At 42.0% G+C, this 23,793-nt stretch overlaps 1 protein-coding gene across 1 annotated transcript in view; it reads left to right on the top strand.

Moving 5' to 3' along the window:
* Positions 1 to 22,658: 22,658 nt before the first annotated feature.
* Positions 22,659 to 23,793, top strand: part of GNS (glucosamine (N-acetyl)-6-sulfatase) — a 31,797-nt gene continuing 30,662 nt past the window's right edge. Inside the window, exon 1 of the mRNA XM_075600347.1 lies at positions 22,659 to 23,002. Coding sequence (XP_075456462.1) covers positions 22,853 to 23,002 — 150 coding nt within the window. The 5' untranslated portion in view covers positions 22,659 to 22,852. The remainder of the gene's footprint in view (positions 23,003 to 23,793) is intronic.

The raw sequence follows: 23,793 nt of genomic DNA, 5'->3' as shown, positions 1-23,793 counted from the left end.
GGGGGGGAGGGGCGGGCAAATGAACAAAGAAAGTGGATGATGAAAGAAAAAAGTCCCTGGTTAATGAATGGGAATATGTGTAATGGTTCTTTCCCATTCACTTTCACACGAACGCAGCCATGTCCAAATCAACATTCAGACCGTTGGGGGTTAGGGTTTTTAGTTGGTAAATCCAAAATGTTTCCCTTTGGCGTAAACGCTTTAGCCTGTCTCCTCCCCTCCAATCCTCCTCCACCATTTCTATTCCCCTATAGGTCAAACCCTCAGGGTTACCTCCATGGGCTGAACTGAAATGCAAAGGTACACTATGATTCGCCACTTTCCTTCTAATGTTGCCTATGTGTTCCAGTATGCGGACCTTAAGACTTCTCGAGGTCCGGCCCACATACTGGAGACCGCACGGGCATTCCAGCAGATAAACGACAAAAGTGGACTTGCAATTAATAAATTGCTTTGTTTTGAATGATTTCTTAGTCTTTGTCGAAGTAAAGCTTGTTTTATCCCTTGACGCGTGTTTGCACGCCTTACAACTAAAACAGTTATAGAAGCCCACTGGTTTGGGCAACCAGTTAGTGGTTTGCTCCACAACTTCCCTCCTATAAACACTGGGGACTAATTGCATTTTTAAATTGTTCGCCCGTCTAAAGATCACGCGTGGGGCTTCTGGTAGGTGGTCCTTCAATATTACATCCTTACGTAGAATGTGCCAATGCTTTTTTAGAATTTCACATATTTTGTTGGCTTCAGTGTTGTAGCGTGTAACAAAGGGTACTGTAATTTTATCATTATCTACCCTAGCTTTTGATTTAGGTTTCAATAGTTCCTCCCTTGATAGTGCCAATGTCTTTGTTAGGGCCTTCTCTATAACCCCCTGTTCGTAATCTCTTTCCTCAAACTTGCTTTTTAGGATCCCAGCTTGTTCATTAAACACCCCTACCTCAGTGCAGTTCCGCCTGATCCGGCGTAATTGGCCAAAGGGTATATTCTTTAGCCATTGTGGATGGTGGCAGCTGTTCTGTAAAATAAAGTTATTCGCATCTACCTCCTTAAAAAATGTCTTCGTTTTGATTTGACCATCCTCTATATAGATGGTCAAATCTAAGAAGTTAATGCTTGTCGGACTGATCTCAGATGTAAAAGATAGGTTTACCTGATTCTCATTGATATGACTTAGAAAAAGGTTTAAATCTTCTTTGCTTCCACGCCATATGAAGATCACATCATCGATGTATCTCTTCCAGAGGACTAGGTTTGCTCCAAAGGGGTTGCCTGACCAGATGTTCTTCTCTTCCCAATGTGCCATAAAAATGTTTGCATAGCTGGGAGCAAACCTAGTCCCCATTGCGGTCCCGCATTTTTGTATGAACATGGAGCCATCGAACCAGAAGAGATTATGTTTTAGAATGAACTTAATCCCATCAATTAGGAATGTTTTCTGTTCAATTGGGATTAAAGGATCTCCTTCTAAAGCATCCCTTACTGCCTCACATCCGTCTTCATGTCTAATCGAGGTATAAAGTGAGGTCACATCACACGTGACCATGAGGAAATCTGTCTGCCACTGTACCTCAGATAAAACCCCTAGAACCTGTAGGGTGTCTCTTAAGTATGATCTTGCATTGGTGGCATACTTCTGAAGATAATGATCTACATATTCAGAAAAGTTTTGCGTCAGTGACCCAATCCCTGAGATGATTGGTCTCCCCGGGGGTCTAAGGCGGTCTTTGTGGATCTTGGGTAAGAAGTAAAATACCGCCTTTACTGGTTGTGATTTCAACAGATATTGGTATTCTCTCTCACCCAAAATCCCTACATCCTTAGCTTGAATTAGAATGTTCAATAATTCCTCCTGAAACTTTTTTGACGGATCTTGTTCTAGTTTCTCATATGTAATGCGATCATTAAGGATGCGCAACGCTTCTGTGTGGTAGTAATGTGTGTCCATCACTAACACCCCGCCTCCCTTATCCGCTGGTTTTATAGTAATACTTCTGTCTTCTGACAAAGCTTTCAGAGCTTCCCTCTCTTCCTTTCTTAGGTTATTGTGCTGTCTACTTTTTTGGTTCACCATATCCTCAAAATCATCCATCACCAATTGGTTAAAGACTTCTAAAAATTGTCCTTTGCAATGGCTAGGGTAGAAATGTGATTTATTTTTTAATGATGAATGGACAAATTTATCAGGTGCCGTTTGGGCCACTTCAGTTTCTGTGTTAATAGCTAGACCCTGATCTCCTTGTGTTACTGTATTTTTATTTAAGAAAAAACGCTTTACGGTCAATTGGCGTAAGTATTTTTGTGCGTCCACAAACAGATCGAAGCCACTTGGGCCTCTAGAGGGTGCAAAGTTAAGACCCTTTGATAAAACTTTCTCCTCTGCTTCATTCAATATTTTCGTGCTAATATTAAAGATACTGCTTAACGCATTGCTCGTTTGTTTGATGCGCTTTCTTCCTCCTCTTTTCCCTCTCTGGTTCTTTTTTTTCCCTTCCCTTCCACTGATCCTGATATCCCTGGATCGTCCAGAATGGAGTATCTGTTCTGTGTTATTATTGGTGACTTTGGTGCCTGATCTAAAAAAGACACCCCCAACTTACTCCTATCAGTTTGTTCCCAGATTGGGCTCTTCTGAGGCGCATGATCGTGTCTATTGTCCCTATGGTCTCCTCTTTCCCTTCTATAATCATATCTTTCATTCGACCTTTCTTCCCTGGCCCTCCTAGGGGATCTTTCCCTTCTTGGTGATCTTTCCCACCGTGGTGATCTCTCCCTTCTGTCTCGCCACTCATGCTTGTAATACCTAGTGTCCCTAGAGTAATGGGGTGCATATTTGTCCCTCCTATCATAGTGTGTATGGTACCTATGGTCCGTTCTTCTCCCATTATCCCTATCTTGTCGGGCATACTTCTCAGATTGATTATTTATTACTGGGTGTGGGTCTCTCCCTTTGTCTCTATCCTGTGTGTTCTGCCCTTTCCCACCTGAATTCCCCTTTCTCTCTGTTTCTACAGGTTTCTTTTGGGGCGGGTTATATGTGGTTTTTGTCGGACTCTTTTTACTAGGGGAGTGTGTGGAAGTGTGTGTGTATTGGGGAGTGTGTGTGTGTATAGGGGAGTGTGTGTGTGTGTGTGTGTGTGTGTGTGTGTGTGTGTGTGTGTGTGTGTGTGTGTGTGTGTGTGTGTGTGTGTGTGTGTGTGTATATGGGAGTGTGTGTATATGGGAGTGTGTGTATCAGCGGGGGGGGTGTGTGTGTGTGTGTGTAGGGTGGTGTGTGTGTGTGTGTGTGTGTGTGTGTGTGTGTGTGTGTGTGTGTGTGTGTGTGTGTGTGTGTGTGTGTGTGTGTGTGTGTGTGTGTGTGTGTGTAACTGGCTCATATACTGTTACTGGACTTTTAGATGTGCCACCTGATCTGGTGGTTTTAGTCGAGATGCACTGTTAACTTTTGACTTTATCATATGCAGAGACATACTTGGAGGTCCAGTGTTCTGTACACTGCTATTGGATCTCGTGATTTGCTACATGAATGTCTCAGCAGAGATGTATATCCTATTTTGAGACTGTCAACAGTGGATTTTCTGTATACTAAGCATGGATATTTTATATATGTATAACCTTATGCTGGCTCTATGTTGAGGTCATTTATAAACATGTGAAGATTATGTCAAGCCTAAATATTAATTATGCTACAGTATATTGTCTATATACCCATATATTCAGCATGTAACTAGTTAAAATAAGTCATTTAGTATTAAGTTAGAAATTATATTGGAAAATGATAAGCTGCCTCTACAAAGAGTTAATGTTAAATCAGTCTGAAGAAAGGTAGGTGTAGAAATGTTTTATGTGATTTTAGAAACTTGGTATGTTTAATGTCAGCTGAGTTGAATAGTATATGGTCAAGAGTTTGTAATCAAAGGTTAGTTAAATAGTGCTAAAATACAATACAATAGAGATGGGTCTTAAACGATAAGTTACTTAGTGACAGAACAAAGAGGGGTTTCTCCTTCGGGGTAAATATTGCTAAATGAAGAAACAGTGTTCTAATGATTGACTAAGAAGATGCGGCTGACCGTGCGAAAAACAGGTATTGTGCTATGTTAGGACTGCTTGAGGAAAATGTATAAAGATTGCATTTGGATTTATAGAATTCTGAATAATTTACAACCAAGCTAACAACAAGCAAGTTAACGATTCTTCACTCTATAACTAAATTCTATATGCCTGAATGATGCAAGCGACTGAAATTATGCTGTGAAATATGTTTTCTATTGTCTCTGAATAAATTGAGAAAAGAACCGGACCGTGGACTATTTGATATATATTGAAAGGTGAGACATTTATTTGCACCCATCTAATGAGCAAATGTTCAAAATGGAACCTATGGGTTATCTATTACAGAACTAAATACGTGAATAGGCATGTGTTTCAATGTGATTATGCTAGTGATGATGTCCGTTACTCCTGTGACGGGAGACTTAAGGCACCACGATAGTTCTAACATCCATCTTGCATATTATGTCATGCTATACGACTGGTTTATTACAACGATTTAATCACTATCCTAATTATAACCGTATGCTGGCCTTGTGGCAGGTGATTTGTGCCACTGCGCCTATGGGTTATCTGCTGCAATTTGATATAGTCTATTCATATGTGACTAAGAGACTGGGGCCACCCGTATATATAGTGCGAGGCTTAAAGCACCACGTTTTTTCCTCTATTATTTGTTCTCCCTTATACATATTGGTATCTCTATTCATGTTGTGTCTTCATCAGGTAAGATATATCCCCCTGTTATGTGGGAGTCGGATTAATTGAATGCTCACCTGCTTATTTACATTTATATATACATATTGCTTTTTTATATAATGTTAAACAATATATGTGCTTTCTTACTAATCTTTTTTTATACTTTCACTTAATTATATGTACATTTCGGTTGAATCATACTTACAACATGTTGATCGGTATCTGGGGGCATCCCTCGTATACATTATTCTACTCTAATTGTACTAGTAAAGTTTACACTGGATCGTATTATATTGCATCAAATACCGGTAGACATAGTAGCAAGAATATGCTACCTTTCTGTGTTTGTCTTGTTTATGTCTGGTTGCCATGGCTACCTATGTTTTCTGTTATCACTGTTCACTTTACGCCAATTGACACTTTACGGCCCTATTGTTGCATTTTGCAACATAGGCTTCATTTGAGGTTTTTGGCGCCATTTTTTTATGATGCGCCCATTAAGGGTATATATGACATGCACGGTCACTAACACTTTATCTTGACAAAAGTTCGCTAGCGTAACGAAACGTTGTTCCTTGTGCAATAAATGTATAACCTTTGGAAGACCAGTGTAATTAAATTGCTGGTTCCGCACCCAGTGGGACTATTGTTGCTGTGTATTCGTGGTGTTTTTAACCTGGTACTGTGAGTGCACCTTTACTTGGATTATAACATGATATCATACATTTTATTTTGCCTATATTAATCCAGAAATCTATTATGATTGGGGTGACAAGATTTTCAAAAGTAAAGACGGGACACAAAAAAAAATAACATTATTACAAAATAAATATTATAATGGTATTTGTCTAATTGCGTCTCCAATTATGCTTAATTTATTTCTCTCTCTCGCCCTTATCTCTCTCCCTCCCCACTCATTTTCCCCCTCCCCATTCTCTCACCCTCCGATAATTTTGTCTCCCTCCATTCATTCTTTCTCCCTGCCCCAATTCTCTCTCCCCACATTTTTTTCTCTCCCTCATTCTATCTTCCTCCATCCCCACACATTCTCTATTCCCCCATTCTCTCTTTCTCCCTCCCCCTTTCTCCCCACATTCTCTATCTCTACATTTCCTCTCTCTCTCCTCTCCCCCCCCCGTTCTTTCTAGCTCTCTCCCCATTCTCTCTAGCTCTCTCCCAACATTTCCTCTCTCCACCCCCCCCCCCCTAAATTTCCTTTCCAGCTCTGTCCCCACATTACATATGCATATACTACAACATACTCTGTTTTAATATTATAACAAAATCCTGTAACTTAGAGAGGTCTACTTATGTTTTGATAAACCAGTTCAAATTAATGAACAAGATATGCGACCCCTTCAGAAGTTACATTTAGATTATGGCTGAAATATTTCATATTTGATTGTATGCTTGTTGTCTACAATCTCCTTGCCAAGTTTAACATTTATAATAATAGGCATTATTGTTTTTCTCATATTCCCATTGCCTGTCAATTAAAAAAAAAAACACAACAGAAAACCTTGGAAATGTAATATGAATAGCAGTTAAAAGCAGAATAAAATCACAAACTATATTCATCAAACTCTTGAACCGAGTTACTTGTAGAAAAATATATTGTCTTTCTTGCTTTTCTTTGGTAAACTGCAAGGAATAAAGATATTGAAAGCTGGAGCTCTAACATATTCAGGTGCCTGTAGCCTTGATTCATTTGCTTTGGCTCATCCTGTTTATTGTCATGTGTTCAGGAAAAGCAGTTTAGAGAAAATGTACATACAGTTATTAAATTATTCTAAGGCACATGAGCACTGTTTGCTTTGCTACCATTTTAATATAACTTGCTTACATCCTCACTATTGATCTGAGAAATGTATTCAAGTATGAATTTACACCTGAGCAGCAAATTAAAATTAGTCTTAATTAAATATAGCACTTAGGGTAACACTGACACATCTGCCTGACACATTTAATAGGTTTGCTTTGCCTGATAGTGAGGGAAAAGTGGCTTAGTCATGCAAACTTGTGCACTAATGTTATTAGGTCGACATAGACTTGATACATAAAGTAAGGTAAATTAATATCTGTTAAGTCATACACGACTAAGTTTCCTGTCCAAAACATTTCTGTAATGTCAAGGTTACACGTTCAGATCAGTCCAGATAGCCTACCATCTTTGTCAGGAACATAAAGTACTGACTGACACTTTGTTGGTAATTGGTAATGTTTGCTGCCCTGGATATTATTTATAGTCATGATGACAAAATAGGTCTGATGCATACTCTCTCTGGCATCAACAGAAAGAATACAGTGCACAACTAATTAAACCAATATAATTAATTATCCTACTAAAAGTGAATTGGTGAATTCAATAGATCTTGGTGACACCCTTAACCTTAGAGTGTATAATAAAACATACAATAACTGTGATAACAGTTGGTGGCTGCAGCTGTAGTTGGTCAGGGTGGCTCAACACTACAACAGCACTAAACGGACAAGAAACAAAAAAACAGTGCAAAACCGCATAGTGAAGTATATCAAAATGTAATTATATATAAAAAAGGTGAGTATTCAGCGTACATTAGGTAAAAGAAACAAGCGCATTGAGTGCATCAAGCACAACAGGTTACCACACTGCGGCAGATATCGTGGGTCACTGGTGATCGTAATGCCAGCCTCACGTCCTCAGTGGAAGGTATTACCGGAACTCCGTCTATCCGGTGGTCTCAGTCTCATCAAGGGAGGATTCCTCTCGGGGATATCGCGTAGGATAAACCCTTCTAGTGCTACGAGTTTAGCCCTGCTATCAGTGTTTTGCTTAGTGGCTAATTTAGTCATCAGTTTCGTGACTCTGAGCCTTTACCATCACTGTTGTGGTGAGATCGAGACTTTGTTCCGCTTTGGACTGATTCACGCATCACGTGTGCGGAAGAGACTACCATCCATGTCGCTGTGACGTCACACACGCCGATATCCCCGAGAGGAATCCTCCCTTGATGAGACTGAGACCACCGGATAGACGGAGTTCCGGTAATACCTTCCACTGAGGACGTGAGGCTGGCATTACGATCACCAGTGACCCACGATATCTGCCGCAGTGTGGTAACCTGTTGTGCTTGATGCACTCAATGCGCGTGTTTCTTTTACCTAATGTACGCTGAATACTCACCTTTTTTATATATAATTACATTTTGATATACTTCACTATGCGGTTTTGCGCTGTTTTTTTGTTTCTTGTCTTTCTGGCATCGCCACCTCTTTATATCCCCATTTTATATAGGCACAGATACACCATCCTTAGGCTAAGTCCATAATGCAGGCGCGCTCGCCTGTTGCAGAGGCGATCCGTGACCTGTGGCAATGCTATAATGCGAGTGACGGGGAGGCGTGGTCGTGATGTCACGTGGGGACGGTTCGCCATCATTGGCTGACCCGCCCACATGACGCGGCCGTCACCCGGCCACAGCGCCAAAAATCTTGTCCTTTGGAAATGCCGCACTTTCGCGCTTTATCACCCGCGCGCAGTATGGACGGCATCATAGAGGAGTCGTCTCTTGTTCGGGCCCTGTGCACATCGCCATTACTATGGACGAGGCCTTACACATCCACCAAGACCTGTGGCACCTTCTCTCTCGGGTACAACCCCAAGGCTGGTTACACACAGTCATGCCATACATGAGAAAGCCCTGATCCCTTTAAGTATGAGATACTATTCAGTATGCTGCCTTACTTGTTTTAGTATTGTGACAATTTAATCAGTGCACTCATATTTTCCTCAGTCTTCATCTTCCATCTCATTACTTGATACTCTATTATTATTTTTTACTCCATAATCTCTTTTTTTTAACACATGCCGCTCTCTTTCCACATCAACCTACATGTCATCAACTCTCCTTACTTACCCATTCTACTGCTTGACTGGGTGCACTGGCCCTTGCAATATCAAACAAACAACACAAGCTGCATATTAAATGACATCTTTACAAACTCAATCTCCCATTGCATGTTTTAATAAGAATAATTATTACCTTGCTATCTCTTTCAAACTGAGGCTTCAATCACTCCTTTCAATTTTGGAGTATAATTTCGTTAAACGTTTTTGAATCTCCATTCCCCCTCCAGCCCACGCATGTGCCCTCCAGAGATTCTCGTGCTCCCTCCCTAGCAAGCTCCTAGTCTTCACACAACCTTTCTTTTACCTACACTTGTGACTGAGAAACACACTTGTTTTTGAGCCAGCACTAATAGCCCGTTCTTCACGGTTATCCTCTCTTCTCCTGCCAGCCATGTAGATCACAATGAAAGCAAAAGACTGGTATTTTTCTCTTCTCCCTTTCAGCTCTTTCATAAAGTTATTATTAATACACTCATTGGTGGTTCACATTTCCAAGCTCTTCTCTCATTTTTTGTGAATGCGTTCTACCCACTTCTCTCTTAGATATTGAGCATCAGGTTTCCCCCTTCTGCTACAGCTCCACCACTCTCCAATTGCTTGACTTGCCTCATTCATTATTTCTCTGCCAGAGAGTTTTGTGGTGCATTGTAGCACAATGGCCCCTTTGACAGTGAATGGATTATTACCCTTCTGTTTACAGGTTTGTCACAAACTCGTTCTTACTTTTTTCTTCTTTCCAGACAGACTAACCCTATATACCACCTGTATATTTTTCATGTAAAAATATATTGTCGCAAACAATATGTGCTCATGACTGTGTATGTTGAAGGGGTTAAAACACCCACGTGACTTACTTATCTCCCAACGGGGCCCTAAAAATGAGCATTATCTCCCCACAAACTGTCTCTCAACACCTCAATTATGCTGCCATGGGAGTCTTAGGAGTCCTTGGCCCCCTGTTTACTACAAAAAGATGTCATTTGCACAAAAACCCCAATGTAGCAAAATGTGTAAAAAAAATAAATCTCTTTTAAAAAAGTTACTAGGTTCAATTACGGCCCAAAGATAGTACTTATTACATTTTAGATTTAACATAGGAAATATATACATACAAATATATACATACAGTTTCATAAAATAAAAAGATTAAACAGAGAATCTATACAATTACCACTGAACAATATTAGATCCCTTCAAAGAGGTCTTGAAGTTGAAGATATGAGAACTCACGGGTAATTGCTATAACACCCCTCCTTGTGGTATTCTGCCTTTTGATACTCAAAGGCATTGTTTTTATGCTCAAAACTTTGCCCCTGTGACAAGGAGAGGACAACCTTTTGTGGGTGTGTCTTATCTTCCGCTCATCAATCTTTTGTCACATTTATGCCTGGGAGAGAGAATGATTTTACACCCAAATGAATCCAAGTACAAAATACCAAATTATTGCATTCGTATGATTTTAATGCTCGCCTGGTCATCTGTCTTGACAGGGCTAATTCTAACTTTGAGTGCAACACAAATATCTGAGAGATGCCACACAGACACACTGTCATATTTACTGTTTGTAGAATTCTGAATTGCGGTTGGTTACAAATCTATATTTTTTTATCCTTGTGAATTGCACTAGATTTTGATTATCATACATTTGTAAATCTGTAAGGAAATGGAGAGTGCCCTTTCTGTCCCCTTTTCTCTGCCAGCCAGAAAGGTCTCAGGGATTTTTATGATGCCCCCTTTGGAAATTACAATGTCAGATCAGGTCAAATCTCTGGTACATTTGTACCCTGTCACATCATTTATAAAAAAAAAATATATATTCTCGTTTTATTGTTTTATTGACCCATTAATGGAAATGCCCTGATGACCCCAGGTCAATCTCACAGGAAACAAAGAAAAATAGGTATTTTTCAAATGAACGTTGACCCCTTGGTTACTGTATATGATCACAAAACATGACATACATGCATTCACTATTCCTCATGTTTTTTCCCTCTCTCCCCTTCTTAATATAAAAACATTTTTTTTTTTCATATTCGTCATTTGTCATGGCAACGTGTCGCCAGAAGCCGCCAGAGAACAGGTGAGAAACAGTTACAGAGGCTTTGCGCCCTCCCCCAATATTTTATTTAAATGCTGTGGGGAAGAGCTCGGGCCTCTGTAAGCGCTGCACCCCTCCCCCAGAACATTTTGTGCCCCCCAGTTTGCATATCCCTGACATAATATACAAAAAAAAGGAAACTAAACAGATAATATCTGGGGTAATAAACCTTATGTACACACTAACAAACAGCGGGAAATCCATGTAGAACAAATTGGGGAAACGTCAAGCCAGCGTTTCCGCCATCCTAAAATTGAAAGGTTAGCAATATTTCTAGCAGGGTCATTGCAGTCAAGAATTATGGTGACGTGTTTCTAAAAGAAACAAAAAGGAAAACAATAGAGTATAGAAATCTATTTAGTGACAATAGTGATAAATAGCAAAGTTTAAGGTGCAGATTTAGTTTTAGTTTAGAAACTTCGGCATCTCGGGGCTAACATACAAATGTATTTTTTAGATAGAATGGTTAGGAAACAGCACTGCAGACAGGCAATAACTATCCATCTCAAAGAGCTTACAGTCTAACTTTTGGTGCCGCTCACCATTCCAAGGTCACAAGGAGCTAGCACACTGGGTCTCATTTCATGCTGCGTTGCCATGGCGACGTGTCACCGAAGACCCGGCTGGCAGCAGGTAAGGGATGCTACAGAGGCCTCACGCCTCCTTTAAATGCCTTGGGGAAGGGCGCGGGGCCTTTGTAACTGCTGCGCGCCCCCTAGAAAATCTTGCCCCCCCAGTTTGCGCACCCCTGGTCTACTTGATCCCTTTACTTTTAGGCCGCATTTCTTGGTTTGCATTTTAATCCAACGTGGACTCGTCTCTCCACATGAGACCAATCTGTTCTTGAAGCCCGCTTCCTTCTCGGCCAATCCTCTTATTATCACTGGGATTTTTCAAAGTGCAACGTGGATTACCTCCCCCGCCTTGGCGGTAACTGCCATTGACATGCCTTGCAGTTACCCCTAGGACGGGCGCAATACCCACATTGTACTTTGATGAATTCCGGTGTATGTTCCTTATTTTCCGCTCTCCTGGCTAAACCCATAGAGCCTGTGTCCTCACAGAGTTCTGGCCCTGTGAGTATATACAATGACGGAGGAATATAGCCAGACAATTAGGGAAAGGTTGCTCTCCACTAGTTTAGGATCTCCTGTGCTCACAGTGTTAAAGAGAGTGAGCCGGGGACGTGTTACTGTGCTGCATGACCTCAAGAGAGCTTCCTGATACAGTACATATAGGTGTGTGACCATTTCACCAAAGAAGCTCATTCCTGGGTCGTCTATTTATTAACGAGAAGATTGGAATTGTGCCACTCATTCTGAAAAATGCTCCTTTCTTTAATGAATATGGCTAGATATGTCACCATTCATTGGTGGTGTTTAACAAATAAAGATTAGCATGTCGCTGATTTCTGAACATAGAGTGCTAAGCGCTTATACAGCAGTGTTCTGTAGGCAGATCTTGATAATGTTATTTGTTTTGTGCTGCTAGCTAGATGTTAGATTAACATACCATTTTCCACACTGTACATGCTATAACTATGAGTCAAGACTTTTACAGCAACTTTCCAACGAAGATTACAAAGAAAGAAGTTGACGGAAATGATATTGATATTGCCAAGAAAATCATGGACAAATAATTAAGGGCCATGAATGTAAAAGTAGATAATTAGAAAAATGTACAAGTGCTGTTTGTTTCTTTCTTTGTACAAAGCTGAAGGGCAGAGCTCTAGTGGACATATTGGTCCTGGAGAACAGTAGGTTTATCACAAGCTGTGATAATTATTTATTGAACAAACATGCTAATGCTCAGCCAATTAGGAGACGGAATCGGTGAGCATATCAAGGGCGGAGAGCCAATAGGATGAGAGGCACAAACTGAAGGTGATGATTGTCTCTTGATGAGGAGCCAATCCAAGATAAGTTGCACGGCTGTAGAAGATAAGAATCAGACTACTAGGTCATCATAGGGCGGAGTTAGTAGCCCCGCAGGTGTATTAGATGAATCTGCTGTTCTGTTGTCAGTGTCAACTTGTGTTGGGATCCTGCGCCTGACAACAAATGGACGGCGCCTGCGCGCCATCCTGTCAGTGCAAGGCGTGTCACTGGGGGCATCACGGGACACGTCACGGATGAGGGGCCTAAGCCCGCTCCTCATAGAAACAAAGAGAGAGACAAAGCCAGCAGAGGAGAGTGTCGCCCAGAAACAAAGCGAGCAGAGGAGAGTGTCGTCCAGAAACAAAGAGACAGAAAAAAGGCAAAGGAGAGGTTCAGATCATACTGCAGAGTTGCGGAAAGAGAAACAGACCCAGCAGTTACTGAGTCTCTAATCTCTTCTCTATAATGTGTAAAGTATCTAGAGTCATGTCATTCTCAATTAAGATTTTTTTTGTTGTTTTAGATTTGTAAACACCCCTGATTAAGCAAAAATGCACGTTGGGTGCTTCCGGTTGAGATGACAACGCAAGGGGGTAGGTCATGCAGCCATGAAAATTAATTCTTCACCATGATAACTAGGGAACTAAGGGAGAAAAAGAGAAAGAAGTTTGGAAAGCGACATTCTCTACAAGGGGCGGTACCAACATAGGGGCCTATGCAGAGAGCAGCGAATTTTCGAAATTCGCCATTTTTTGGAGATAATCGCGCAGAAAACAGCAGAAAATGGAGATTTCCGAAAATCGCGCCAATTTTTCATTTCTATTTGTAAAACTCGCCTCGGGGCTGGCGAGAACCGCAATCTCGCCAGTTTAAAATATATCCGTATGCAGAGAGGCGCGAACGGCATCTAGCGGCTGTTCGCGCCAATAAAATGGCGCGATTGTCTCCGTTTTGCCTCGCCAAAAAAAACTGGCGCTCGCGGCCATTGCAAAGGGAAAAAAAAAGGCGCGAATTTGTTTTTACATGTTTCCGAAGCGCGCATCTCGCCAATTTAAACTCGCCAGACGCATCCATGTTAAACATAGCAGAATTCGCACTTTTCTGCATATGGAGATTAAAACTCTCCAAAAAAGCTCCTTTTTATGAAATTCGCCATTTTTAAAATTCGCTGCTCTCTGCATAGGCCCCATAGTTTTCTTATCATTTTTTCTGATGAACTTTTGAGCGTAGCCACTTTATTACTATACATACTCCTCATAATAACATATATACTTTCTCCCCTGACCATATTGTGATATCTATGTACATGGGGATAACCGGTGATAGCTTTATTTACACTCCTTTTGGAGGTTCAGCTAGTCCATGATATATATTACTAATTTATCCCCGTCAAGCTTTTCTGTTTCATCGCCCTGCTGCCTTATACAAGGGGTCCTATCAACTACCATCATCGATTTGGTGTGTAAGTGAGTTTAACTGTATGTTTGGGTGTTTCTGAAATCTTAGGGCCGAGGGTTGTTTTTATCAGAGTGTGATCGATATATAATAATTGTATATTTTGTATTGTGACACTAGGGGCCTCATGCAGAGAGCAGCGCTAACATGGAAAGCGGCATTAATTGGCGGATTCTGCCTTCAGAAAGGCAGAAACCGGCAAGTTTAAAAAAAAAAGCGCCATTTTTTTTTTTTTCCCCTTCAAATTCGCCGCGCGCCTGGAGAGTTTAAATTCTCTCCAGTTTTTTTCTCTGCCGTATGCAGAGAGCCGCGATCGCCATCTAGTGGCTGTTCGCGCCAAAAAAATGGCGCGATTTTCAACATTTTCCCTCTCCACCAAGCAGCTGGCGCTCCGCGGCCGGTGGAGAGGGAAAAAAAAAAAAACGCGATTTTTTCCCCAGTAGTTTCAACAGCGCTCATAGCGCTGGTTGAAACTCTCCATATGCAGAAAGGCAGTTTTATGCCCTTTCTGCATATGGAGATAAAAACTCTCCAAAAAAGGTAAAATTTTTCCCCCTCTCCAATTCTGCATAGCGCTGCTCTCTGCATGAGGCCCTAGGTGTGCTCTGGTGCTTGAGAAGCTTAGCTGTCGCTTCATTGAAACTTTTCCTTTGTTGTTGGATAAATATAATGATACATGGTATAATTTCATTAAATACATATAATATTTCCCACCTATATTTTTTATTAACGCTTTTAAGTTCGGGAAAGGGATACAGAAAATAAGAGGGAGGGGGGAGGGAAAAACATCAGAATCAGGCCTCAAATTGGCCGAAATGTTACACCTTCAGGGGAATGACATATACAGTCCTGGGAAATATACAGTAACATTTCCATAATTTCCCAGCAAGGCACTCTGTATAACCATAGTAGGACTCAAGGCTTATCTATTTATCCATGGATCCCAAATGTTGTACAACAATTAAATACATCTATTAATATAGTTATAATTATATTAATAATATTACTGGTCGCATATACAAAGCAGCATCTAACATCTCTCTACTCAGTTCCTACTAATATACCAGTCAGTGCCAAATGTATTAGCACCGTTACATGACACCAGTATTGCCTAAAGGGGTTGGCATACAGAAATCCCCCCCCCCCCCCCAACTACTCATTGCTAGTACTGTATACTAGCCAATTATTTACAGTTGTTTTTTTTTTTTTAACTGTTTATTCATTTGTGTATTTTGTATGTATGTACTGTATATCTTTCTTCATATAGTGCCACCCAGGTACATAGCGCTTTACAATACACGTGACATAATAATAAAACACATAATGGGAAGAAGTGCTTCAGACATAAAATAGTAGGAAAAGGAGTCCCTGCCCCGAACAGCTTACTATCTAATTGGTAAGTGGTAGAACTTATAGAACAGTAGGAGGGTGTCCTGGTAACTGCTTCTGCAAGGGGCCAAGGTCAGTGCATATGAGATGCATAGAACATCTGGGATACAGAAAGGGGGAAACAACATACATAATGTAAAAACGCATTACATAATATGTATAAGGGCGTAGCTATCGGAGACCGGAAGAGGAATAAAAAAAAGTAAAGTCACCACCTGCAGGTCTCAAAATCAGCCAATCCAGGGAGATACTTTATAATACACATGCCCCAAATCCTTTTCTACCAACCAAAGCAAACCATGGCTCACACACAAAGGCAAAATGTATGGCACTTCTCGCTCCAAATGCTTGGGAGTCTCTCCATGACAGTACATGCCAGACCCGATGTTTAACGATGTTTAAGTCTGGGACAGTTTTTCCCCCCAGGAGGCTGCAATACAACAACTTACAGCCTAGATAATATGAAATATAAGCTTTTTGGAAAAATAGGACACTGGTCTGCCAGTAAGGAGCCATGCGTCCGGTCTCAGGGAAGTATTCAATAGAGAATTGATTAAATATTTGTCTCCAGAATTGCACTGTCACTGGGAAAAACCACCGTATGTGAGACAGGGATCCATTCGGACCACAATCTCTAAAGCAAGCTGATGAGTTAGAATTATTAATGGCGTGAAGCCTTACCGGAGTTATGTACCAGCTAAACCATAATGTATATGCTTTTTCCTTGATGACAGTGCATATCCAGCTCTTAGCAGCTGACGCACAGATGTCACCCCAGCCTTCTACATTTAATATTTCACCTTGTTCCTGCTCCCATTTTAGCATATCTCCACATTTACTGTTTGAAGCAGGACATAATAAAATGCGATTTATATATAATGGAGGTCAAACCTTTGTCTAGGTACTGTATCTAATTCTAAAGAGTGATTCAAAACATATGGTGGAAGACAGAGATTGTTTTGTGAGGATCTGCATTATAATATCTCCCAAAAAGTACTCAGCTCAGAAAAAGTATAACAACAAAACAAGAATATTCAAAACCATTATCCAAAATGTATTCCAAAAGATGAGCAACAATAACAAGGAGGCCAAAAAGTAAAAAACACACCACGACAGACTCCCTGAAAGGTCAATAGTATATCCCCCATGTAATACCTATAGGTAGAATATAAAGTGCATAATATATGATGTATAACAAAGTGCAAGAAGGTGCAAAAAAAATGCACTATGACCGGCCATAAAAATTCAAACCTCAATTTACCTCATTATTTCGCACATTACCACCATGTATGAGCGAGTCAGCTGGAGAGAGAGTAGAGTAAAGGGAGTCATTGTCTTAACATGAAGAATGCAAAGTGTAGTAGCCACATCCCATAAAGACACTAGGGAATCTAGTTCCGCACTCGCTCAGCCTCCACAGGTATTTTTACAACTTTTTGTATCTGAAGTTGGAAGCCCGTGTTGAGATTAGTATACAGCTCCTCTATTTCCTTCTTAGTAGAGAGCTGTGGGCTGGGATCTTCCTCGATCTCCAAGTTGGAGTCGCCACATGGTGATGTGCCATCTTGTTGTTGTGAGCAGGCAGCTTCAAGCCACTTTTGGGAAAAGTCAGGGACATCCCTGTGATGGAAAGGTGTCCAGGTACCAGTATAAAAAAGGTTAAGCCCGGTCGCTGGCCCCTGTCCATCCTTCCCTGGGGCACATCTGGCCACCAGACCCCGGAGCTACCCAGGTTTAATGTACTAGGTAGCCCCCTTCATACCCCATAACATTTACTCTTTTATTCCTGTTATGCAAATGTAATAAAGCATAAAAATGTGTTTGGTGTAACTATAAAGCAGAGCCAGAGTCTCTGGACATGCAGGACTGAGCAGCCCGCATGTCTAGAGAAAATGGCTGCTGCTGGGAATGGAGGGGGGCTAGGGGACAAAGGAAATTGTGTTCAGGGGCAGAGATCGGGCTGGGGGGGGGGGCATCCGCCCAAAGACCAGAGCCATTTGCTGTCTCCCCAGCCAGAGCGGCGCAAGCCCAGCGGAAGATATCCTGTCGAATGGGGAAGCAGTTGCCGAGTCCCTCTGGTAGGCACTGTTCCCATTGGCCAGTTTGGATTTCCCTCCACATCCCTTTAACTCTCTCAAAACTCGCCCCCAGTCCTGATTGGTCCAAGGAGGCGAGCCCTCGCTTCCGGATTGGTCTGTGAGCTGAATCCATGCTCTGATTCGTCACTAGCCGCTCTACCATGCTTTCCTATGGCAGAGGGGAAGATAGAAAAAGGCAGCCCGATCGGATTCTGACGTGGAGGAGTAGTAAACAGTGTGCTCCGAGGCTGTGCCGGAGATACTTGAAATAGAGTCTGGGTGGGATATTTGAAAGTGCTTTTGCACTGATAATAATAGCATGTTCTTGTATAGTGCTGCTAGTTATACATATCGCTTTACAGAGACATTTTGCAGGCACAGGTCAGTGCCCCACGGAGCTCACAATCTATGTTTTTTGTGCCTGAGGCACAGGGAGATAAAGTGACTTGCCCAAGGTCACAAGGAGCCGACACCAGGAATTGAATAGACAGTACGGGACTGCGTGTTGCCAGAGGAGCGGAGAGCAGGACTTGTGAGCGAGAGATTCAAATGTGCTTTTGTGCTGCGGGGCTGTGTGTGCCACCAGACAGGTCTGGATGGTCTCTATCCCCACAGGACTGGAAGCGAAACCCGGGTAAGCCTTGGAAGCGGCACCTGGCACCTCGGTGGCTAGAATCCCCCCTGTATTCCGGGTTTGTGTGAGAATAGCTCTGATTTGTTTTTTGTGCTGTGCTTGCTGGCCTCGGCTGGAATAAAAACTCTTTATTGAACTGCTTTAACCTGTCTGGTGCCTTGATCCCTATGTTAAGTTCTGATCTTCTCTGTACCAGGTTTTTTGTTCTTATTTAGCATAATCATGGTCCGGTAGACTTAAGAAGTTTCAGCCTTAAGATGAACCACTGTTTGTTGCATTTATTTCTTTATAAAGTCATATAATGTACTTCCCCGGATGGAAGCTACACTAATGAGCATTCATGTAGTTCTGCGCCCCCTCCAGTTGTTTTAATGCTATTACATTACACTGGTGTTGGGTAAAGTGGTTTTCATACACATAGTATCATCTAGTATCTGCTAGTATACTAGCTAATAATTTGCACTAGGTTTAAAACTGGTACATTACACCAGGGGTACGCAAACTTTTCAGTGTGCGCCATCCTGCCTGCTCTCCCCACCTGCACTTGCATCCCCCCTTACCTGGTGTCCGGCTTCTTCTGACGCAACGCAGCATCATGTGACCCCGCAGCATCACTTTACTCCGTGTTACCATGGCGACGCATCGCTGGAAGCCGCCAGAGACCAGGTATGGGAAGTTACAAAGGCCTCGCACACGCTCCCCCGGCATTTAATTTAAATGCCTTTGGGAAGAGCGCAGCGCCTCTGTAACTGCTGTGCCCCCCCCCCCCCGAAAATCTCATGCCCCCCTGTTTGTGCACCCCTGCTTTACACCATGTTGGTTAAAGTGGTTGGCACACAGATAGCACCATCTATTCTCTGCTAGTATACTAGTCGATAATGTCCAGTTGTTTTAACACTGCTACATTACACCGGTGTTGAGTAAAGTGGTTTGCATACAGATAGTCCCATCTGTCTTTGTCTACTCTGCTAATTTACTGCACAATTACTGCCAGTTGGTTTAACATAAAACACAGTGTCAGTAATATTGTTTACTGCACCAGGATTCCAGTTACACTTAATTTAGAGGTTTTTTTTTTTTTAAGACAATTTTGTGTATTTGTTGGAAGTCTGTCAGGCTCAGGCAGCATATCTAAGGCAGATACAGGTCCTCTCCCTAAATCATGTAACTCTCCTTCAATTCCTTCTTACATTGGTGATAACAAAAAACAAACAAAGATGCCCAAAGCTACTTCCAATGTGACAAAAATACACAGTGCAATACCTACAGTTAGGTCCGGAAATAATTGGACGCTGACACAATGTTCATAATTTTGGTTCTGTACGCCACCACAATGGATTTGAAATGAAACAAGTGAGATGCAATAGAAGTGCAGACTTTCAGCTTTAATTTAAGGGGTTGAACAAAATTATTGCATGAAACGTTTAGGAATTGCAACCATTTTCATACACAGTCCCCTTATTTCAGGGGCTCAAATGTAATTGGACAAATTAACACAATCATAAATAAAATGTTCATTTTTAATACTTTGTCGAGAATCCTTTGCAGGCAATGACTGCTTGAAGTCTGGAACGCATGGATATCACCAATCGCTGGGTTTCCTCCTTTGTGATGTTTTGCCAGGCCTTTACTGCAGCTGTCTTCAGTTGTTGTTTGTTCGTGGGTCTTTCTGCCTTAAGTTTTGTCTTCAGCAAGTGAAATGCATGCTCGATCGGGTTGAGATCAGGTGATTGGCTCGGCCATTGCAGAATATTCCACTTCTTTGCCTTAAAAAAACTCATGGGTTGCTTTCGCAGTATGTTTTGGGTCATAGTCCATTTGTAAAGTGAAGCGCCGTCCAATCAACTTTGCTGAATTTGGTAGAATCTGAGCAGAGAATAAATCCCTATACACTTCAGAATTCATCCAGCTGCTTCTGTCTTCTGTCCCATCATCAATACACTAGTGACCCAGTGCCATTGTAAGCCATGCATGTCCATGCCATCACACTGCCTCCGCCATGTTTTACAGATGATGTGGTATGCTTCGGATCATGAGCCGTTCCAAGCCTTCTCCATATTTTTTTCTTCCCATCGTTCTGGTACAGGTTGATCTTAGTTTCATCTGTCCAAAGAATGCTGTTCCAGAACTGGGCTGGCTTTTTAGATATTGTTTGGCAAAGTCTAATCTGGCTGTTCTGGAACCAAAGGGAATACGCTGGGTAATATATGGTCAGACAGCTTAACTAGTTTCCTTTTACAAGCACCACAAGTTCTTATCTTTTCTTCACTTTATTAAAAGGCAGCCGCTGATTGGCTGTTAGTGCCACTTGGCGGCTGCTGATAGGAGGAATTGAAGGACGAAAGGGCACCGATTGGTCCACACATGTTACCACCTGGGTGGTCCAAGCGTATTTAAGGGAGTGCAAAGTTAACAGTTTTAACTGCTGTGAGTTGCCTGGAAGCGCCCCTTAGGGTGTACTGTATTTTTGATTTAATGATTTGATTAACTGTGGCAGCCTGCAAGGCGCAAAATGGTTTATTGAACGTGGTGTTTGGTAAAATTTGATGATTAATAAATGTTGCTGTGGCCTTTACCACCATGTTCTTGTGTCAGGTCCATTTACTCTTTCGCTAAGTTAGTTATTAAGGCATGCGTCCTGCGCAGGACATCGAAAACAGGCATCAGTGAAAGTGTTGGATGTACAAGAGCTGATCGTTAATGGAACAGCCAACACTGAATTAGATGCACCAGTGGGAAGATTAAAGGGGTAGTTCTATGACCAAGGAGGTGCGAGCTTTCACCCCCCCCCCTCTCTCCCATTACCCCATCAACATAAAACATACAAATAAACGAGAGGACACAGTTTGGAGGTAAAACGGCCGTGGCTTGTTTATTAATCACAACTGGGGATAGCGTACCACCTGTCCACGCCAGAATACTCAGAGCCGGGCAACGCAAAGGGGGCACCCGGAAGTACGTCCCGGTGACCTGCCCCCTCGCTTCAACCCCCTACTTTACCAGCCCCGTGACCCTTCTGGCAGGACAAGCACCTACCCAACCCCCCCCACCCCCCCACTGCCACAGCGACAAAGCAAATTGGCCCACTGACCCCTCCATCAGAATCTTTTCTTACTTGTTTTCAAAAAAAGATTATCTTAATTATCTGCAAGATAAAGAAATGTTAACACTGAAAACAAAATTTCCCGAAATAACTTAACTCATAGGGATGGGTGCGTGGGAAACCGCTGCAACGCCAAGGAACAAGAAACAGTTGCTTGTTCCCTAGCTCCTAAGTCAAAACCCAACCGACCAACTGCCACCCTGATCGCTCTCGTGACCCCCAGGTCAGGTGGGGGGGTGGGGGGGGAGGGGGAGAAAGGTGGGAAGGGCCGCACCCCCCGTTCAATGGCTGATGACGCCCATACGGGCTAAGCCAGCTCTATAAACGCCACTTCAGAGTATATAGATCAGTGGTGCTCAACTCCAGTGCTCAAGCCCCCCCAAGAGGTCAGGTTTTCAGGATATCCTTGCTTCAGCACAGGTGGCTCAATCAGTCCCTGCTTCAGCACAGGTGGCTGAATGTTTGACTAAGCCCCTGATTGGGCAACCTGTGCTGAAGCTATGATATCCTGAAAACCTGACCTGTTGGGGGGTGCTTGGGGACTGGAGTTGAGCACCCCTGATGTAGATTACCCCATAAATGAGAAGAGATTATGAGATGAGTAATTGAATAAAAGCAGATGTGGATGTAAAATTCTTACAAAAGCCGGTCTTCATTAAGGCTGATAAACGTTTTACAGTTTCAAGTTAAATAAGTAATTATGTGAACCAGAAGTAGAATTATTGAAGGTGGAGTCCCACACTGCAGCAAACTGAACTCGTTACACTGATTAATAATATATAGGTGTTTTTTTAAAGGCTCTATTGACCTAGTTGCAACCTATATCAAATGACAGCTATATTATTCATTCGTATCTAAAAAATTGATTTGAAAGGCATAGGGATGTAGATTTTGAGATATTACATAGTTGTAGTAAAGTAACTGCCATTGGAAGAGATTATCAAATGTGATCTACACATCAATATTTTTATTTCATTATATTATACAATTTTACAGCCAAATCATTGAAAGCGTCAAAGAAATATCTGCAGCAGTGACAGTTTAAACTGTTGAAAAGGATGCAGGTCATAATACTGCAGAAATGAAACAAACAATGCAAAGATGATTTGTCAATAGAAAGGAATGAAGGAGCAATGGTCATTTTAGTGCAGAGTAAGTGAGTACTTCAGTATTGAAGTAGCAATTGCTAGTCCAAATAATAATAAATAAAAATAAAAAAGGCATGGCCTAATACTTGAAGTACTCAACAGAAAGGAAGACGGTGATTCAGATTAGGACTCTGTTACTCCCACTTCTTGCTCCCTTCCCCCTCCTTGTACATAGTTTGCATGCACAGCTCTGCACTGGCCTTTCCTGTTCTCCTTCCCTGTCTCTCCTCCTCCTCCCTTCCTGTTGTCACAAAGCATGTGATCGTGCTGTAACCGAGCAGCTGACCTGCTGCACACAACTTCCTCTTTGGGGGGGGATTTTGCATGTGTCTGACATCCTGCAAGCGATGAAATAAAGCCAGCAACGCGCGGTTTCTTATTTTATTATTATTTTGTATTGTTTGTGTGTGCAGCAGATCCCTGCGGGAGACGATGCGTCCTGCAGCCCCCCGGGGATTCTGGATGCACCTGCTGACAGTGGGGCTCCTGGTCTCCCCACTCCTGTGGGTGGAAGGGAGAGTTCGGAAGCCTAACGTGGTACTGATCCTGACAGATGACCAGGACGTCTCCCTTGGTGGCATGGTAATGTGTTGTGTGTGTGTGTGTGTGTGTGTGTTTCACTCGGCTGTGTATAGTCTCATTCAGTTGCATACAATCCAAGTATCAGGGAAACCCTGCCAGACACAAACATGTATTAATCCTATATTATTTCCTTGGTAAAAGTCTGACCAATGAATGTCTATAGGAAAATCTCATTTTCTTCTTAAATCGCTATCTAGTAGGAACTTTGCAGCTGTTTTCCACGTCCTGTGTTGGTAACCTTTGCCGATTTCACTGAAGTCTCACTAGTTGGGAGTCAGAATAATGCCATTATTACTGGCAAACCTGGTCTGCAGCGCATTGATCATTTAAGGAGATCGCCCCTTTCTGGCCAGAGTCCTGCAACTCTATGCAATGGTTGCAGGGCCTCCTAGTTAAACGAAGATTACGTTACAGTTAAGTGAAGCCCCATGTCTCTCACGTGGCATCCTTAATGCAAAGCAGTTTGTGCAATTTTACAAAATTGATATTTGCTTAAAAAGCTCATTTATGTGCAACTCCATATTAACTAAGCTGTGAATACAACTTCTCCATTTCTGATAAGTCAGTGTAAATCTCTATACTATGTGTAGTGTTGATGTTCTTGCTGTCCCTGCAGAGCTGACTGTGAGCAGACCTAACAATTAACCAGTGTAAATGTGTGAGGGTGTTGCAGTATCCAGTCACATGACTTTTTTTTTCTATTTACAAACTTATACTGCTGCTTTTCCTTTTTAAGACAAAAAAAGATTTATTTTAAAGACTTCTGTTTAATTGCTAGAATATATACAGGC

This window comes from Ascaphus truei, chromosome 5 (genome assembly GCF_040206685.1).
Source record: "Ascaphus truei isolate aAscTru1 chromosome 5, aAscTru1.hap1, whole genome shotgun sequence".
NCBI lineage: Eukaryota > Metazoa > Chordata > Amphibia > Anura > Ascaphidae > Ascaphus > Ascaphus truei.
The sequence above is the reverse complement of the archived record's forward strand: the minus strand, read 5'-3'. Positions and strand labels throughout refer to the sequence as shown.